Consider the following 22,577-nt stretch of genomic DNA (forward strand, 5'->3'; position numbering starts at 1 on the left):
ATCCACACATTTCAATAAACATGATAACAATACCCACACCATTAAGTAAACATGATGGTAATTTTAAAAGGTGGATCTTTTAGCTGGTGCTGTTAATAGGTGCGCCAATTAAAGGGAACCTGTCAGCAGAAAATGACCTAATAAACCACCACGAGTTTATTGTCGTGCAGATTAACACTTCCCAGATGATGTGTCTTTCATGGCTGTGGGTGGTGGCATTATTCAGAGAATTTACTTTGAAGTGAGATGTAAACTGGTTTTATAGGGCGGCACGGTGGCTGAGTGAGTAGAGCTTGTGCCTTGCAACACTGCGGTCCTGGGTTCGAATCCAACCCAGGTCAACATCTGCAAAGAGTTTGTATGTTTTCTCTGTATTTGCGTGGGTTTTCTACGGGTCCTTTGGTTTCCTCCCACACTCCAAAACATACTGGTAGGTTGTTTAGATTGTGAGCCCCATGGGGACAGGGACCAATTTGGCAAGCTTTGTCCAGCGCTGCGTAATCTGTGTGCACTATATAAATAAATAATTATTATTATCATTATTATAAAGTCGGGGGAACAGAGAGTTGAGCACTCAAGTCAAGCTCTCTCTGCTTGAGAATGTCCCCTTTTCAGTAAATTATACCCCTTCATCCAGGAAAATTCACTAAGTGACTCTTGAAAAGTATAGTACATGAGGTCAATCAACACAGAGGAGATGTCCTGAGGTGGGGAGAGTGACTTCACTGCTAAACTCTCCGCCTCTGTGACTTTATACAACCAGTTTACATCTCACTTAAGAGTTGACTCTGATGCCATCACACTGGGTCATAAAAGAAACATGACAACATTTTAGTAGTGATTTATTAGGTAATTTTCTGCTGACAGGTTCCTCTTAACTGGTAATATTAATGGTAGCGTTCTCTGATTGGACAAAAACTTTAGTTACATTCTCATTGGGAGAGCTCTGGCATTTATTATGGGGGGTTATCATCAGTATTTTTGGTTGGAACTTATAATTATAATTGGAACTTATATTATAATTGATAATTATATTATCTCAAAAGTTGGTAACTAAGACTTCCACTTGCCATAAAACTTTGATCGGTAGGATGAGTCCCGTAGGAGGAGTATGAGGATGAGGATGCTCATCTGGAAGGTTGAGGGTTAAGCTGCACATCAGTAATGAAGACACTGGTTGCTGGCCACCAATGTCTGCTTTTGGCATTTACTTTATTCCTAACCTAAGGAAGTTTTCTTTAAAATTTAGGGAGAGATGCCCAGCAGCTGGCATGACATGTATGCCACAGCATCAAAAATAAAAATCTACAGGCCAAAACGTTTTCTGACACAGAATCTGAACAGGTCCTTAAATTCCATTTCCTAGAAAATCCTTAGTTTAAAGAGACAAAACACAGTCCAAGGGCAGTCCTAAAAATAAAGAAATATTATCATACCACAGATAGTAAAAGTATGCACACTGGAGGTCAGCATGAAATGTCATATTGCACAGCCATGTAATGGAGGCAATGACTCATTTAAAGGGATACGGCTGCCAAAAACACAGTGGTGAGATTTACCACCCTAGATATATCATGAGCTATATGCGGACTGACTTTTATTATGTGAATTATAGTAGGTGTCTGGTTTATAACCCATATTAGATTCACTACTGATAAGTAAATATTGTGTATCAGTAGCATAGATTGTAAGCTCTTGTAAACAAGGCCCTCATTCCTATCATTTCACCTGATAATGTTATGCAAACAAAATGAAGACCTTACAGAGCAATATGTCCCCCCATGATCTGTACAGCGCTGCGGAATATGATGGCGCTATAGAAATGAAGAGTTAGTAGTAGAAGTAGCATTGTATACTGAACAACGTAATAGATCCTCTGTTATAAAGCAAGCAGTAGGTATTTTAAGCTCCTTTACACACATATACGTATGATACGCCCTGGTTCCGGCATAAGCCCGGCTGGGGAAGGGGAGAACACTCCTCACCCCTCCCCACTCTATAGGAAAGCGAGCATGCTCTATATTTGTCCCGGTGACGCGAGAGTGCACTACTTTGTGCACTACTATGGCTTGCACACGTTGTGAAAGAAGCCATAATCAGATTATCTACAATTATTAAAATGTTTGGGTGTTACAGATTATCCCCCTTAGGCTGGGGGTCACACAGCTAGATGTCCCTGTACAGTGGGAACAGAAAGTATTCAGACCCCTTTACATTTTTCACTCTCCGTTTCATTGCAATTGGTAAGATCATAAAAGTTCTTTTCTGCTCATTAACGTACACCCTGCACCCCATCAGGACAGAAAAAGAATGAAATGTAGATATTTTTGCTAATTTATTAAACAAGAAAAAGTGAAATATCACATGGTCATAAGTACTCAGCCCCTTTGCTCAGTATTGAGTAGAAGCACATTTGGAGCCAGTATAGCCAGGGGTCTTCCTGGGAATGATGCAACAAGTTTCTCACACCTGGATTTGGGGATCCTCTGCCTCTTCCTTTCAGATCCCCGTTCCCTCAGGTTGGATGGTGAATGTTGGTTGAAGCCATTTTGAAATCTCTCCGGAGTTGCTCAATTGGGTTTAGGTCCGGGCTCTGGCTGGGCCAGTCAGGAATGGTGACAGAGTTGTTCTGAAGCCTCTGCTTTGTTATTATAGCTGTGTGCTTAGGTCATTGTCTTGTTGGAAGGAGAACCTGGCTCCCAGTCTGAGGTCCAGAACACTCTGGAAGAGGTTTTCATCCAGGTTATCTCTATACTTGGCCGGATTCATCTTGCCTTTAATTACAACCAATCGTCCTGTCCCTGCCCCCATAGCATGATGCTGCCACCACCATGTGTCACTGCTGGGGTTTGGCAGGTAATGAGCAGGGACTGGTTTTCTCTACACATAACACTTAGAATTAACACCAAAAAAAATCAGGCCAGAGCATCTTATTTCCAATAGTCTATGAGTCCTTCTTGTATTTTTTTGTAAACTGTATGCGGCTTTAATATGTCTTGCACTAAAGAGAGGCTTCCGGCTGCTCTGTCTTAAAGCCCCAACTGGTGGAGGCTGCAGTGATAGTTGACTCTGTGGGACTTTTTCCCATCTCTCTACTGTATCTCTGGAGCTCAGCCACAGTTATCTTGGGGTTCTTCTTTACATCTCTGGACAGCCAGGTCAAGGAAGAATTGTGGTCGTCCCAAACTTCTTCCATTTAAGGATTATGGAGGCCACTGTGCTCTTAGGAACCTTGAGTGCTACAGAAATTCTTTTGTAACCATGGCCAGATCTGTGCTTTGCCACAATTCTGTCTCTGAGCTCCGTGAGCAGTTCCTTAGACCTCATGATTCTCATGTGCTCTGACATTCACTGTGAGCTTTTATATAGACAGGTGTGTACGTTTCCTAATCAAGTCCAAATCAGTTTAATTATACACAGCTGGATTCCAATGAAGGAGTAGAAAAATTTCAAGGTGGATCAGAAGAAAAGGGACAGCATGTGAGTTAAATATGAGTGTCGCACAAAGGTTGTGAATACTTATGACCATGTAATATTTCAGTTTTTCTTATTTAATAAATTAGCAAAACTATCTACATTTCTGTTAAGATGGGCTGCAGAGTGCACATTAATAAGCAAAAGAAAATGAACTTTTTTGATCTTACCAATTGGTGGCAATGCAAGAAAAGTGAAAAGGGGTCTGAATACTTTCCATACCCACTGTACAATTTGTCATACAGCATTGTATATGGCATTTAATAAGATTTTCCCATAAAATGTTCCCTTTTCCACAAAAAAATAAGATTTTACTTTTATACAAATCATATACTTTGGGCTCCAAGGGCGTGGCCAAAGCTGCAACAAGAAGCTTATTTGCATAAAGATGAAATAGTTTGGGTGTAGAAAGCTTATAAACACACTACATAATGCTGTTTTACTTGTGGGGTGACAGCTGAGAGCTGGGGAGGGCGGTGTATAATCCTTGAGTATTACACTGCCCCCTAAGCGCCAGCATTAGGCATAGCATGGTGTGCAAATATAGTCCAATAAAAGTGACGGCAGTGTCTGCATTACCAGAACAAGGTGATATCTACATCGAAATCTTCAGTATATGTTCAACATCGGCCTCTAGTGTTGAACTGCAGAACTGCGTACAACCTTATGATGGAGATGCACATATATGAGCACATCTGCTACAAAAGTCTATATAGATCAGTAATATATTATACACAATATAGAAATATGAGATATATAAAAGCAGCACAGCATTATGGGACATTCATTGGAGCACAAAGCACTGGTGAAATCTGATATATAGGCGTATAAATAGTATACATAAAGATAGATGGTGCATAATAAACATGTCAGCGATGGGTAACACTGGAAGCCCTTATGTCAGTCTATCCTTGTCAGGACCAGTCTATATTTTGGTTCTAAATAGTATTTCATTAGAGCAGAATTTTATGCTCCAGAGCTGCTCTTCCTTCTATAACTTATAGTCATCTCCCCTTTCCATGACACAATTCCCTCATCATAACATAGGGATTACCCCCCACTTACCAGACTGGGTCGGTAGGTTCATGCCGATGTCCACAGGTTGGACAGACATATAGAGGGGACACGGACCCCCGCTCTCTGGATCTCCAATGCCCAGGACTGGACTGTCAGGTGAGAACAAAGATGGCGCCACTTAAGATATCAGTCCACTGGGCACATCCCTCTCATGTACTGTCCTGTAATAAATACAACAATGTCAGTCTTCCATCATCTCTCTGCCTGTACACTCATGGCGAGAGGTAAAACATCTGATTCGTAAGCAAATCATGTAAAGAACAAGCAGCAGTAATTATCCCTCATGGGGTGAGAGTCTACATCACTAGAATGAATGAGAGGAGGAGAATATATTCAGAGGAAAAGTACTAAGCAAACATCCAAGATATAGGGAGGTGTTATATGGAGTAATAGGAGGAGATATAGGAGGTGTTATATGGAGTAATAGGAGGAGATATAGGGAGGTTATATGGAGTAATAGGAGGAGATATAGGGAGATGTTATATGGAGTAATAGGAGGAGATATAGGGAGATGTTATATGGTGTAATAGGAGGAGATATAGGGTGAGGTTATATGGTGTAATAGGAGGAGATATAGGGAGAGGTTATATGGAGTAATAGGAGGAGATATAGAGAGAGGTTATATGGAGTAATAGGAGGAGATATAGGGAGATGTTATATGGAGTAATAGGAGGAGATATAGGGAGAGGTTATATGGAGTAATAGGAGGAGATATAGGGAGATGTTATATGGAGTAATAGGAGGAGATATAGGGAGATGTTATATGGAGTAATAGGAGGAGATATAGGGAGAGGTTATATGGAGTAATAGGAGGAGATATAGGGAGAGGTTATATGGAGTAATAGGAGGAGATATAGGGAGATGTTATATGGAGTAATAGGAGGAGATATAGGGAGAGGTTATATGGAGTAATAGGAGGAGATATAGGGAGAGGTTATATGGAGTAATAGGAGGAGATATAGGGAGATGTTATATGGAGTAATAGGAGGAGATATAGGGAGAGGTTATATGGAGTAATAGGAGGAGATATAGGGAGATGTTATATGGAGTAATAGGAGGAGATATAGGGAGGCGTTATATGGAGTAATAGGAGGAGATATAGGGAGAGGTTATATGGAGTAATAGGAGGAGATATAGGGAGAGGTTATATGGAGTAATAGGAGGAGATATAGGGAGATGTTATATGGAGTAATAGGAGGAGATATAGGGAGAGGTTATATGGAGTAATAGGAGGAGATATAGGGAGAGGTTATATGGAGTAATAGGAGGAGATATAGGGAGATGTTATATGGAGTAATAGGAAGAGATATAGGGAGAGGTTATATGGAGTAATAGGAGGAGATATAGGGAGATGTTATATGGAGTAATAGGAGGAGATATAGGGAGATGTTATATGGAGTAATAGGAGGAGATATAGGGAGATGTTATATGGAGTAATAGGAGGAGATATAGGGAGATGTTATATGGAGTAATAGGAGGAGATATAGGGAGATGTTATATGGAGTAATAGGAGGAGATATAGGGAGATGTTATATGGAGTAATAGGAGGAGATATAGGGAGATGTTATATGGAGTAATAGGAGGAGATATAGAGAGAGGTTATATGGAGTAATAGGAGGAGATATAGGGAGATGTTATATGGAGTAATAGGAGGAGATATAGGGAGAGGTTATATGGAGTAATAGGAGGAGATATAGGGAGATGTTATATGGAGTAATAGGAGGAGATATAGGGAGATGTTATATGGAGTAATAGGAGGAGATGTAGGGAGAGGTTATATGGAGTAATAGGAGATATAGGGAGGAGTTATATGGAGTAATAGGAGGAGATATAGGGAGATGTTATATGGAGTAATAGGAGGAGATATAGGGAGAGGTTATATGGAGTAATAGGAGGAGATATAGGGAGAGGTTATATGGAGTAATAGGAGGAGATATAGGGAGAGGTTATATGGAGTAATAGGAGGAGATATAGGGAGAGGTTATAAGGAGTAATAGGAGGAGATATAGGGGATGCTATATGGAGTAATAGGAGGAGATATAGGGAGATGTTATATGGAGTAATAGGAGGAGATATAGGGAGGAGTTATATGGAGTAATAGGAGGAGATATAGGGAGGTTATATGGAGTAATAGGAGGAGATAGAGGGAGATGTTATATGGAGTAATAGGAGGAGATATAGGGAGAGGTTATATGGAGTAATAGGAGGAGATATAGGGAGATGTTATATGGAGTAATAGGAGGAGATATAGGGAGATGTTATATGGAGTAATAGGAGGAGATGTAGGGAGAGGTTATATGGAGTAATAGGAGATATAGGGAGGAGTTATATGGAGTAATAGGAGGAGATATAGGGAGATGTTATATGGAGTAATAGGAGGAGATATAGGGAGAGGTTATATGGAGTAATAGGAGGAGATATAGGGAGAGGTTATATGGAGTAATAGGAGGAGATATAGGGAGAGGTTATATGGAGTAATAGTAGGAGATATAGGGAGAGGTTATAAGGAGTAATAGGAGGAGATATAGGGGATGCTATATGGAGTAATAGGAGGAGATATAGGGAGATGTTATATGGAGTAATAGGAGGAGATATAGGGAGGAGTTATATGGAGTAATAGGAGGAGATATAGGGAGGTTATATGGAGTAATAGGAGGAGATAGAGGGAGATGTTATATGGAGTAATAGGAGGAGATATAGGGAGATGTTATATGGAGTAATAGGAGAAGATATAGGGAGATGTTATATGGAGTAATAGGAGGAGATATAGGGAGATGTTATATGGATAATAGGAGGAGATATAGGGAGATGTTATATGGAGTAATAGGAGGAGATTTAGGGAGATGTTATATGGAGTAATAGGAGGAGATATAGGGAGAGGTTATATGGAGTAATAGGAGGAGATATAGGGAGATGTTATATGGAGTAATAGGAGAAGATATAGGGAGATGTTATATGGAGTAATAGGAGGTGATATAGGGAGAGGTAATATGGAGTAATAGGAGGAGATATAGGGAGAGGTCATATGGAGTAATAGGAGGAGATATAGGGAGATGTTAGATGGAGTAATAGGAGGAGATATAGGGAGGAGTTATATGGAGTAATAGGAGGAGATATAGGGAGGTTATATGGAGTAATAGGAGGAGATATAGGGAGATGTTATATGGAGTAATAGGAGGAGATATAGGGAGAGGTTATATGGAGTAATAGGAGGAGATATAGGGAGATGTTATATGGAGTAATAGGAGGAGATATAGGGAGAGGTTATATGGAGTAATAGGAGGAGATATAGGGAGATGTTATATGGAGTAATAGGAGGATATATAGGGAGAGGTAATATGGAGTAATAGGAGGAGATATAGGGAGAGGTTATATGGAGTAATAGGAGGAGATATAGGAAGAGGTTATATGGAGTAATAGGAGGAGATATAGGGAGATGTTATATGGAGTAATAGGGGGAGATATAGGGAGAGGTTATATGGAGTAATAGGGGGAGATATAGGGAGATGTTATATGGAGTAATAGGAGGAGATATAGGGAGATGTTATATGGAGTAATAGAAGGAGATATAGGGAGATGTTATATGGAGTAATAGGAGGAGATATAGGGAGATGTTATATGGAGTAATAGGAGGAGATATAGGGAGAGGTTATATAGAGTAATAGGAGGAGATATAGGGAGAGGTTATATGGAGTAATAGGAGGAGATATAGGGAGAGGTTATATAGAGTAATAGGAGGACATATAGGGAGAGGTTATATGGAGTAATAGGAGGAGATATAGGGAGAGGTTATATGGAGTAATAGGAGGAGATATAGGGAGATGTTATATGAAGTAATAGGAGGAGATATAGGGAGAGGTTATATGGAGTAATAGGAGGAGATATAGGGAGATGTTATATGGTGTAATAGGAGGAGATATAGGGAGGTGTTATATGGACTAATAGGAGGAGATATAGGGAGATGTTATATGGAGTAATAGGAGGATATATAGGGAGAGGTTATATGGAGTAATAGGAGGAGATATAGAGAGATGTTATATGGTGTAATAGGAGGAGATATAGGGAGGTGTTATATGGAGTAATAGGAGGAGATATAGGGAGATGTTATATGGAGTAATAGGAGGAGATATAGGGAGATGTTATATGGAGTAATAGGAGGAGATATAGGGAGATGTTATATGGAGTAATAGGAGGAGATATAGGGAGATGTTATATGGAGTAATAGGAGGAGATATATGGAGAGGTTATATAGAGTAATAGGAGGACATATAGGGAGAGGTTATATGGAGTAATAGGAGGAGATATAGGGAGAGGTTATATGGAGTAATAGGAGGAGATATAGGGAGATGTTATATGGAGTAATAGGAGGAGATATAGGGAGAGGTTATATAGAGTAATAGGAGGAGATATAGGGAGAGGTTATATGGAGTAATAGGAGGAGATATAGGGAGAGGTTATATAGAGTAATAGGAGGACATATAGGGAGAGGTTATATGGAGTAATAGGAGGAGATATAGGGAGAGGTTATATGGAGTAATAGGAGGAGATATAGGGAGATGTTATATGGAGTAATAGGAGGAGATATAGGGAGAGGTTATATGGAGTAATAGGAGGAGATATAGGGAGATGTTATATGGAGTAATAAGAGGAGATATAGGGAGAGGTTATATGGAGTAATAGGGGGAGATATAGGGAGATGTTATATGGAGTAATAGGAGGTGATATAGGGAGAGGTAATATGGAGTAATAGGAGGAGATATAGGGAGAGGTTATATGGAGCAATAGGAGGAGATATAGGAAGATGTTATATGGAGTAATAGGAGGAGATATAGGGAGATGTTATATGGAGTAATAAGAGGAGATATAGGGAGATGTTATATGGAGTAATAGGAGGAGATATAGGGAGATGTTATATGGAGTAATAGGAGGAGATATAGGGAGATGTTATGTGGAGTAATAGGAGGAGATATAGGGAGAGGTAATATGGAGTAATAGGAGGAGATATAGGGAGAGGTAATATGGAATAATTGGAGGAGATATAGGGAGAGGTTATATGGAGTAATAGGAGGAGATATAGGGAGAGGTTATATGGAGTAATAGGAGGAGATATAGGGAGATGTAATATGGAGTAATAGGGGGAGATATAGGGAGAGGTAATATGGAGTAATAGGAGGAGATATAGGGAGAGGTAATATGGAGTAATAGGAGGAGATATAGGGAGATGTTATATGGAGTAATAGGAGGAGATATAGGGAGAGGTTATATGGAGTAATAGGAGGAGATATAGGGAGAGGTAATATGGAGTAATAGGAGGAGATATAGGGAGAGGTAATATGGAATAATTGGAGGAGATATAGGGAGAGGTTATATGGAGTAATAGGAGGAGATATAGGGAGAGGTTATATGGAGTAATAGGAGGAGATATAGGGAGATGTAATATGGAGTAATAGGGGGAGATATAGGGAGAGGTAATATGGAGTAATAGGAGGAGATATAGGGAGATGTTATATGGAGTAATAGGAGGAGATATAGGGAGAGGTAATATGGAGTAATAGGAGGAGATATAAGGAGATGTTATATGGAGTAATAGGAGGAGATTATAGGGAGAGGTAATATGGAGTAATAGGAGGAGATGTAGGGAGATGTTTTATGGAGTAATAGGAGGAGATATAGGGAGATGTTATATGGAGTAATAGGAGGAGATATAGGGAGATGTTATATGGAGTAATAAGATGAGATATAGGGAGAAGTTATGTGGAGTAATAGGAGGAGATATAGGGAGAGGTTATATGGAGTAATAGGAGTAGATATAGGGAGAGGTTACAGGCGGTCCCCTACTTAAGGACACCCGACTTACAGACAACCCATAGTTACAGACGGACCCCTCTGCCCACTGTGACCTCTGGTGAAGCTCTCTAGAAACTTTACTATAGTCCCAGGCTGCAATGATCAGCTGTAAGGTGTCTGTAATGAAGCTTTATTGATAATTCTTGGTCCAATTACAGCAAAAATTTTGAAACTCCAATTGTCACTGGGGCAAAAGAAAAAATTTTGTCTAGAACTTCAATTATAAAATATACAGTTTCGACTTACATACAAATTCAACTTAAGACCAAACCTTCAGACCCTATCTTGTATGTAACCTGGGGACTGCCTGTATATGGAGTAATAGGAGGAGATATAGGGAGAGGTTATATGGAGTAATAGGAGGAGATATAGGGAGAGGTTATATGGAGTAATAGGAGGAGATATAGCGAGATGTTATATGGAGTAATAGGAGGAGATATAGGGAGAGGTAATATGGAGTAATAGGAGGAGATATAGGGAGATGTTATATGGAGTAATAGGAGGAGATATAGGGAGATGTTATATGGAGTAATAGGAGGATATATAGGGAGAGGTTATGTGGAGTAATAGGAGGAGATATAGGGAGATGTTATATGGAGTAATAGGAGGAGATATAGGGAGAGGTTATGTGGAGTAATAGGAGGAGATATAGGGAGAGGTTATGTGGAGTAATAGGAGGAGATATTAGGGAGTAATAGGGGAAATATGGAAAGAGGTTTTATAAAATAGATGAAGACAAGATTGCATTTTATGAAAACATATGTAATGTAAAATAGGTCTATAGGATATGAAATAGCAGAGTATTATATGCAGTAATCCTGTAGGGCAGAACACATACAAGACATAGGAGGAAGTACAACCTCTCCTCCGCAGTCATTGTGTATTCATCAGGCAGTGGAGGGTTAAGGCTGTCTGCACCCCCATACTGCTCGGAGATCACGTCTCCATGCGTCTGTGACCCTCAGCACCAGCACAGTCATTAACATTCAGAAAACGCAGAGAGTGTGGGAGGGAGAGCGCTGTATGAATGGAGACGCAGAGAAGGGAGAGAGAGAAGGAGGGAGGGAGAACAAAGTATGAATGGAATATAGAGGAAGAGAGAATCATGAATGGACCTATATAACAAGCCGACAGAATGGAGAAAACAAGACTCCCTAGCTAGACAGACATGGTGAAATACAATGACAGAAGGGAGGATGAGGGGTGGACAATCAGAGATTTGCCTTAGTATGACACAGGCAGGTAGAGGGAGGTAGTGACATATTTCGGCTGTATACACGTCAGTGGTATATATAAATAGATGTGCCCTCACTCCTGTAACCGGCAGAGGATTTCAGCCTCATTCAAGCTTCTGCATTGACAGGTTTGCCCACATCATGAGTACAGTGGTGGCGCATGGGTACAATGCCAATGTTTTAAACACCTACACACAGTGGAGAAGCAAAATCAGAATTTTTAGGAAGTATGAATTTATACCCCATTGATGCATTCTGGGTTAATAAAGGGAGGATCCCTCAATGAGATCTTTATACCATAGTAGAAAATGTTTTTTAAAGAGAGTCCCTACCTCTGTAACATGGACAGCGTGATACTAACCCCCACTGTGCGATGCTTACTCTCTCCTGCAGGGGCGCTGTGGCCCCAGATTCCTCTGTAGATTCCCAGATGCATTAGGACTAGCTGGAGGAGTACTACCCGTATGAGGCTCGCTACTTCCTCCTATTAGCAATGTACCATATTTCCCAGCATTCCTTGGTTTATTATATACATAGATTTCATCCAGCAGTGAGTGTCCTGTGAGTGCCAAGGGAACAAGACCTGCAGATCTGCAATATAGACATGGAGGACACTGCGGCCTCTCACAACCACTGAGCAGTCACTTACCTTTTCTACGCTTTGTCTCTAGGTTTTATGCAGTAACAATGCACTGCTATTCCTTTATGCACTTTTAGGTCTGGCACTAACACTTCTGTTTATAGAATGATTATCTCTTTTTTTTTATTAATAAACTGTTCATTTATGTCAGATTTTTATCTGATAATAGTTAAAGAAATAAAATGATCTGAAGTGACCGCAACATCAACAGGCCTGCAGCACTCTCCATAGGGAAAGACACTGGACAGGGTGCTTGGCTCTCTACCACCACCTGCTGGCAGCTTGTATTATGGCAGACCCTCCATTTTTGAGGCTAATAATGCTACTGGGCTAAGATCACTGTAATCTCACGCTTGGCATGAGAAAAACTCTTTTGCAACTATGAATTGTGTTCTTTTAAGTTATTTTAGTAATTTTTAATTGTAACACTGTAACTCTTGGTGGTGTGAGCAGAGTCACTATGAAAATTTCTGAGTAGCATCAGCCGGTAGTGTACACCCGATGTGATACGTCATTCTAGATGTGAGGGTTCACTTTCATTCCATCATCTCTGGATCCAGCCATCCCTGTTCTCCCCAAAACTCCAATTTGGCAAAATGCATACCTTTTGAAGGAAAGAGGGACGTAAGTGGAATTTTGTGGCTTCTTTACCTCCATCCATCTCATATTGTAGCTCCTAATCCCCCTAATATTGTGGACCCCGATATCTATCCAACAAATATTGTAGCCTCAGTGTCATCTATCTGCCAAAGAGAAGTGTGTGGAGAGAAGTGGGACAAAGCGCGGCAATCCGGGACGATCTTACAACTGCCTTGGTGAAAACCGGGATTGTCCTCTGGAATCCGGGATGGTTGGGAGCTATGCAAATGTATTAAAAGTACAAAAGGGAACTCACCCCACCACTCCCAATACCCAGTCCCAATCCATACCCCCACCCCTTTTCCCCTCCATTGAAGGACACTTCTGGAGAAAAATGCTCTCTTTTGTTAACTGAATGATGATTGATATTTGAATGCTCATTGGTGGACTTATATTTGCAATGTAAAATATAAAATCAATAAACAAAGTTTAAAAAAAAAGAAAGAAAGAAAAAAAGAAATAAAGGCTGAGAGGGATGAAGGGGATGGAAACTTCTCTCATGAAGCAAACCACAAACATATCTTCCTATTTTAAATAAATTAGGAACAAGAATTAACATGAGCACAGGCACATACAGTACAGCTCCAGAACAAGGGACATCACCACACATTCAGCTCCAGAGCAAGTGACATCACCACACATTCAGCTCCAGAACAAGTGACATCACAACACATACAGCTCCAGAACAAGTGACATCACTACACATTCAGCTCCAGAACAAGTGACATCACAACACATACAGCTCCAGAACAAGTGACATCACTACACATTCAGCTCCAGAACAAGTGACATCACCACACATACAGATCCAGAACAAGTGCCATCACTACACATACAGCTCCAGAACAAGGGACATCACCACACATTCAGCTCCAGAACAAGGGACATCACCACACGTTCAGCTCCAGAACAAGTGACATCACCACACATACAGCTCCAGAACAAGTGACATCACCACACGTTCAGCTCCAGAACAAGTGATAACGCAACACATACCGCTCCAAAGCAAGTTAATTCACTACACATACAGCTCCAGGACAAGTGATAATAACACCACACAAATAGCTCCAGAAAGAGTGACATCACCACACATTCAGCTCCAAAACACGTGACACCACCATACATACAGCTCCAGAACAAGTGGTAATAAAACCACACGAATGGCTCCAGAACAAGTGACATCACTACACATACATTCTCCAGAGCAAGTGACATCACAACACATACAGCTCCAGAACAAGTGGCATCATTGCACATACAGCTCCAGAACAAGTGATATCACCACACATACAGCTCCAGAACAAATAATATCTCTACACATACAGCTCCAGAACAAGTGATATCACCACACATACAGCTCCAGAACAAGTGATATCACCACACATACAGCTCCAGAACAAGTGCCATCACCACACATACAGCTCCAGAACAAGTGAAATCACTATACATACAGCTCCAGAACAAGTGATATTAACACCACACAAATAGCTCCAAAACAAGTAACATCACTACACAAACAGGTCCAGAACAAGTGACATCACAACACATACAGTTCTAGAACAAGTGACATCACTACACATACAGCTCCAGAACAAGTGCCATCACTACACATACAGCTCCAGAGCAAGTGATATTAACACCACACAAATAGCTCCAGAACAAGTAACATCACTACACAAACAGGTCCAGAACAAGTGACATCACCACACAAATAGCTCCAGAACAAGTGGTATTAACACCACACAAATAGCTCCAGAACAAGTGACCTCACCAAACATACAACTCCAGAACAAATAATATCACTACACATACAGCTCCAAAACAAGTGACATCACAACACATACAGCTCCAGAACAAGTGACATCACCACACATACAGCTCCAGAACTAGTGATATCACCACACATACAACTCCAGAACAAGTAATAACGCAACACATACAGCTCCAGAGCAAGGTAATTCACTACACATACAGCTCCAGAACAAATAATATCACTACACATACAGCTCCAGAACAAGTGACATCACTACACAAACAGCTGCAGAACAAGTGGTAATAAAACCACACAAATGTCTCCAGAACAAGTGACATCACTACACATACAGCTCCAGTACAAGTGACATCACAACACATACAGCTCCAGAACAAGTGAAATCACTATACATACAGCTCCAGAACAAGTGATATTAACACCACACAAATAGCTCCAAAACAAGTAACATCACTACACAAACAGGTCCAGAACAAGTGACATCACAACACATACAGTTCTAGAACAAGTGACATCACTACACATACAGCTCCAGAACAAGTGCCATCACTACACATACAGCTCCAGAACAAGTGATATTAACACCACACAAATAGCTCCAGAACAAGTAACATCACTACACAAACAGGTCCAGAACAAGTGACATCACCACACAAATAGCTCCAGAACAAGTGGTATTAACACCACACAAATAGCTCCAGTACAAGTGACATCACAACACATACAGCTCCAGAACAAGTGATATCACCACACATACAGCTCCAGAACAAGTGACAACACCACATATGCAGCTCCAGAACAAGTGATGTCACCACACAAATAGCTCCAGAACAAGTGACATCACAACACAAACAGCTCCAAAACAAGTGACATCACAACACATACAGCTACAGAACAAGTGGCATCACTACACAAGCAGCTCCAGAACAAGTGAAATCATTACACAAGCAGCTCCAGAGCAATTTACATCACCACACATACAGCTCCAGAACAAGGGACATCACTACACATACAGCTCCAGAACAAGTGATAACGCAACACATACAGCTCCAGAGCAAGTGATAATAACACCTCACAAATAGCTCCAGAAAGAGTTACATCACCACACATTCAGCTCCAAAACACGTGACACCACCATACATACAGCTCAAGAACAAGTGGTAATAAAACCACACAAATGGCTCCAGAACAAGTGACATCACCACACATACAGCTCCAGTACAAGTGACATCACTACACATACAGCTCCAGAACAAGTGACATCACCACACATACAGCTCCAGAACAAGTGACAACACCACACATACAGCTCCAGAACAAGTGACATCACCACACATACAGCTGCAGGACACATGACACCACCACACATACAACTCCAGAACAAGTGACATCACTACACAAACAGCTCCAGAACAGGTGACATCACAACACAAACAGCTCCAAAACAAGTGGCATCACTACACACACAGCTCGAGAACAAGTGATATCACCACACATATAGCTCCAGAACAAGTGACATCACCACACACACAGCTCCAGAACATGTGACATCACTACACATACAGCTCCAGAGCAAGTTAATTCACTATACATACAGCTCCAAAACAAGTGGCATTACTACACATACAGCTTGAGAACAAGTGATATCACCACACAGATAGCTCCAGAACAAGTGACACCACCACACGTACAGCTCCAGAACAAATAATATCACTACACATACAGCTCCAAAACAAGTGACTTAACCACACATACAGCTCCAGAACAAGTGATATCACCACACATACAGCTCCAGAACAAGGGACATCACTACACATACAGCTCCAGAACAAGTGACATCACCACACGTTCAGCTCCAGAACAAGTGATAACGCAACACATACAGCTCCAGAGCAAGTGATAATACCACACAAATAGCTCCAGAAAGAGTGACATCACCACACATTCAGCTCCAAAACACGTGACACCACCATACATACAGCTCCAGAACAAGTGGTAATAAAACCACACAAATGGCTCCAGAACAAGTGACATCACCACACATACAGCTCCAAAACAAGTGACATCACTGCACATACAGCTCCAGAACAAGTGATATCACCACACAAATAGCTCCAGAACATGTGACATCACTACACAAATAGCTCCAGAACATGTGACATCACTACACATACAGCTCCAGAGCAAGTGATATTAACACCACACAAATAGCTCCAAAACAAGTAACATCACTGCACAAACAGGTCCAGAACAAGTGACATCACAACACATACAGCTCTAGAACAAGTGACATCACTACACATACAGCTCCAGAGCAAGTGATATTAACACCACACAAATAGCTCCAGAACAAGTAACATCACCACACAAATAACTCCAGAACAAGTGGTAATAACACCACACAAATAGCTCCAGAACAAGTGACCTCCCCAAACATACAACTCCAGAACAAATAATATCACTATACATACAGCTCCAGAACAAGTGACATCACCACACATACAGCTCCAGAACAAGTGATATCACCACACGTTCAGCTCCAAAACAAGTGATAACGCAACACATACAGCTCCAGAGCAAGTTAATTCACTACACATACCGCTCCAGAACAAATAATATCACTACACATACAGCTCCAGAACAAGTGACATCACTACACAAATAGCTCCAGAACAAGTGACCTCCCAAACATACAACTCCAGAACAAATAATATCACTACACATGCAGCTCCAGAACAAGTGACATCACCACACATACAGCTCCAGAACAAGTGATATCACCACACGTTCAGCTCCAAAACAAGTGATAACACAACACATACAGCTCCAGAGCAAGTTAATTCACTACACATACAGCTCCAGAACAAATAATATCACTACACATACAGCTCCCGAACAAGTGGCATCACTACACATACAGCTCCAGAACAAGTGATATCACCACACATATAGATCCAGAACAAGTGACAACACCACATATGCAGCTCCAGAACAAGTGACATCACTACACATACAGCTCCAGAACAAGTGATATCACCACACATACAGCTCCAGAACAAGTGACAACACCACATATACAGCTCCAGAACAAGTGACATCACCAGACATACAGCTGCAGAACAAGTGACATCACTACACAAACAGCTCCAGAACAAGTGACATCACCACACATACAGCTCCAGAACAAGTGACAACACCACACATACAGCTCCAGAACAAGTGACATCACCACACATACAGCTGCAGGACACATGACACCACCACACATACAACTCCAGAACAAGTGACATCACTACACAAACAGCTCCAGAATAGGTGACATCACAACACAAACAGCTCCAAAACAAGTGGCATCACTACACATACAGCTCGAGAACAAGTGATATCACCACACATATAGCTCCAGAACAAGTGACATCACCACACATACAGCTCCAGAACATGTGACATCACTACACATACAGCTCCAGAGCAAGTTAATTCACTATACATACAGCTCCAAAACAAGTGGCATCACTACACATACAGCTCGAGAACAAGTGATACCACCACACATATAGCTCCAGAACAAGTGACAACACCACATATGCAGCTCCAGAACAAGTGACATCACCAAACAAACAGCTCCAGAACACATGACACCACCACACATACAGCTCCAGAACAAATAATATCACTACACATACAGCTCCAAAACAAGTGACTTAACCACACATACAGCTCCAGAACAAGTGATATCACCACACATACAGCTCCAGAACAAGGGACATCACTACACATACAGCTCCAGAACAAGTGACATCACCACACGTTCAGCTCCAGAACAAGTGATAACGCAACACATACAGCTCCAGAGCAAGTGATAATAACACCACACAAATAGCTCCAGAAAGAGTGACATCACCACACATTCAGCTCCAAAACACGTGACACCACCATACATACAGCTCCAGAACAAGTGGTAATAAAACCACACAAATGGCTCCAGAACAAGTGACATCACCACACATACAGCTCCAGTACAAGTGACATCACTACACATACAGCTCCAAAGCAAGTTAATTCACTACACATTCAGCTCCAGAACAATTGATGATAACACCACACAAATATCTCCAGAACAAGTAACATCACAACACAAACAGCTCCAAAACAAGTGACATCACTGCACATACAGCTCCAGAACAAGTGATATCACCACACAAATAGCTCCAGAACATGTGACATCACTACACAAATAGCTCCAGAACATGTGACATCACTACACATACAGCTCCAGAGCAAGTGATATTAACACCACACAAATAGCTCCAAAACAAGTAACATCACTGCACAAACAGGTCCAGAACAAGTGACATCACAACACATACAGCTCTAGAACTAGTGACATCACTACACATACAGCTCCAGAGCAAGTGATATTAACACCACACAAATAGCTCCAGAACAAGTAACATCACTACACAAAAAGGTCCAGAACAAGTGACATCACCACACAAATAGCTCCAGAACAAGTGGTAATAACACCACACAAATAGCTCCAGAACAAGTGACCTCCCCAAACATACAACTCCAGAACACATGACACCACCACACATACAGCTCCAGAACAAATAATATCACTACACATACAGATCCAAAACAAGTGACATCACAACACATACAGCTCCAGAACAAGTGACATCACCACACATACAGCCCCAGAACAAGTGATATCACCACACGTTCAGCTCCAAAACAAGTGATAACGCAACACATACAGCTCCAGAGCAAGTTAATTCACTACACATACAGCTCCAGAACAAATAATATCACTACACATACAGCTCCAGAAAAAGTGACATCACTACACAAATAGCTCCAAAACAAGTGACATAACAACACATACAGCTCCCGAACAAGTGGCATCACTACACATACAGCTCCAGAACAAGTGATATCACCACACATACAGCTCCAGAACAAGTGACATCACCACACATACAGCTCCAGAACAAGTGATATCACCACACATACAGCTCCAGAACAAGTGACAACACCACATATACAGCTCCAGAACAAGTGATATCACCACACATACAGCTCCAGAACAAGTGACAACACCACATATACAGCTCCAGAACAAGTGACATCACCAGACATACAGCTGCAGAACAAGTGACATCACTACACAAACAGCTCCAGAACAAGTGACATCACCACACATACAGCTCCAGAACAAGTGACATCACCACACATACAGCTGCAGGACACATGACACCACCACACATACAGCTCCAGAACAAGTTGCATTACTACACATACAGCTCCAGAACAAGTGACATCACCACATATGCAGCTCCAGAACAAGTGACATCACCACACAAACAGCTCCAGAACAAGTTGTAATAACACCACACAAATAGCTCCAGAACAAGTGACATCACCACACATACAGCTCCAGAACAAATAATATCACTACACATACAGCTCAAGAACAAGTGACATCACATACAGCTCCCGTACAAGTGACATCACCACAAATTGAGCCCCAGAACAAGAGACATCACCACACAAACAGCTCCAGAACAAGTGGTAATAACACCACACATTCAGCTCCAGAACACATGACACCACCACACATACAGCTCCAGAACAAGTTGCATTACTACACATACAGCTCCAGAACAAGTGACATCACCACATATGCAGCTCCAGAACAAGTGACATCACCACACAAACAGCTCCAGAACAAGTTGTAATAACACCACACAAATAGCTCCAGAACAAGTGACATCACCACACATACAGCTCCAGAACAAATAATATCACTACACATACAGCTCAAGAACAAGTGACATCACATACAGCTCCCGTACAAGTGACATCACCACAAATTGAGCCCCAGAACAAGAGACATCACCACACAAACAGCTCCAGAACAAGTGGTAATAACACCACACATTCAGCTCCAGAACACATGACACCACCACACATCACATACAGCTCCAGAACAAGTGACTTCAATACACATACAGCTCCAGAACAAGTTGCATTACTACACATACAGCTCCAGAACAAGTGACAACACCATACATACAGCTCCAGAACAAGTGGCATCACTACATATACAGCTCCAGAACAAATGCCATCACTACACATACAGCTCCAGAACAAGTGACATCACCACATATACAGCTCCAGAATAAGTGAAATCACTACACATACAGCTCCAGAACAAGTGACATCACAACACAAACAGCTCCAGAACAAGTGACATCACCACACATACAGCTCCAGAACAAATAATATCACTACACATACAGCTCCAGAACAAGTGACATCACAACACAAACAGCTCCAGAACAAGTGACATCACCACACATACAGCTCCAGTACAAGTGACATCACCACAAATTGAGCCCCAGAACAAGAGACATCACCACACAAACAGCTCCAGAACAAGTGGTAATAACACCACACATTCAGCTCCAGAACACATGACACCACCACACATCACATACAGCTCCAGAACAAGTGACTTCAATACATATACAGCTCCAGAACAAGTTGCATTACTACACATACAGCTCCAGAACAAGTGACAACACCACATATACAGCTCCAGAACAAGTGACATCACCACACATACAGCTCCAGAACAAGAGACATCACTACACATACAGCTCCGGAACAAGTGACACCATTACACATACAGCTCCAGAACAAGTGACACCACCACACATACAGCTCCAGAACACATGGCACCACCACACATACAGCTCCAGAACAAATAATATCACTACACATACAGCTTCAGAACAAGTGATAATAACACCACACAAATAAGTCCAGAACAAGTGACATCACTACACATACAGCTCCAGAACAAGTGATAACACCACACAAATAAGTCCAGAACAAGTGAAATCACTACAGATACAGCTCCAGAACAAGTAATAGCACCACACATTCAGCTCCAGAACAAGTGACTTCACTACACATACAGCTCCAGAACAAGTTGCATTACTACACATACAGCTCCATAACAAGTGACAACACCACATATACAGTTCCAGAACAAGTGACATCACCACACATTCAGCTCCAGAACAAGTGATATCACGACACATTCAGCTCCAGAACAAATAATATCTCTACACATACAGCTTCAGAATACGTGGCATTACCACACATACAGCTCAGGAACAAGTAATATCACCACACACATACAGCTCCAGAACAAGTTACATCACTACACATACAGTTTCAGAACAAGTTATATCACCACTCAAACAGCTCCAGAACGTTGTAGGGTATAGTGAAGGTTGTATATATGGTGTTGTCATGTATAGTGAAGGTGTATGTATGGTGTTATGCATAGTGAAGGTGTATGTATGATGTTATGTATGATGTTTTGTATAGTGAAGGTGTATGTATGGTGTTATGTATAGTGAAGGTGTATGTATGGCGTTATGTATAGTGAAGGTGTATGTATGGCGTTATGTATAGTGAAGGTGTATGTATAGTGAAGGTGTATGTATGGCGTTATGTATAGTGAAGGTGTATGTATGGCGTTATGTATAGTGAAGGTGTATGTATGGCGTTATGTATAGTGAAGGTGTATGTATGGCGTTATGTATAGTGAAGGTGTATGTATGGCGTTATGTATAGTAAAGGTGTATGTATGGTGTTATGTATAGTGAAGGTGTATGTATGGTGTTATGTATAGTGAAGGTGTATGTATGGTGTTATGTATAGCGAAGGTGTATGTATGGTGTTATGTATAGTGAAGGTGTATGTATGATGTTATGTATAGTGAAGGTGTATGTATAGTGTTATCATGTATAGTGAAGGTGTATGTATGGTGTTATGTATAGTGAAGGTGTATGTATAGTGTTATCATGTATAGTGA

At 41.1% G+C, this 22,577-nt stretch overlaps 1 protein-coding gene across 7 annotated transcripts in view; it reads right to left on the bottom strand.

Annotated features, from left to right (window-relative positions):
- The window catches only part of HDAC5 (histone deacetylase 5), a 64,646-nt gene that overhangs the window by 33,172 nt on the left and 8,897 nt on the right, over positions 1-22,577 (bottom strand). For 5 of the 7 annotated variants that reach the window (XM_072111300.1, XM_072111298.1, XM_072111301.1 and 2 more), the window contains exon 2: positions 4,540-4,712. The exons of the other annotated variants lie outside the window; for them this stretch is intronic. In XM_072111300.1, coding sequence (XP_071967401.1) covers positions 4,540-4,588 — 49 coding nt within the window. In that variant the 5' untranslated portion in view covers positions 4,589-4,712. The remainder of the gene's footprint in view (positions 1-4,539; positions 4,713-22,577) is intronic. 7 annotated transcript variants of the gene reach the window in all.

The sequence above is a fragment of the Engystomops pustulosus genome, chromosome 6 (genome assembly GCF_040894005.1).
Source record: "Engystomops pustulosus chromosome 6, aEngPut4.maternal, whole genome shotgun sequence".
Taxonomy (NCBI): domain Eukaryota; kingdom Metazoa; phylum Chordata; class Amphibia; order Anura; family Leptodactylidae; genus Engystomops; species Engystomops pustulosus.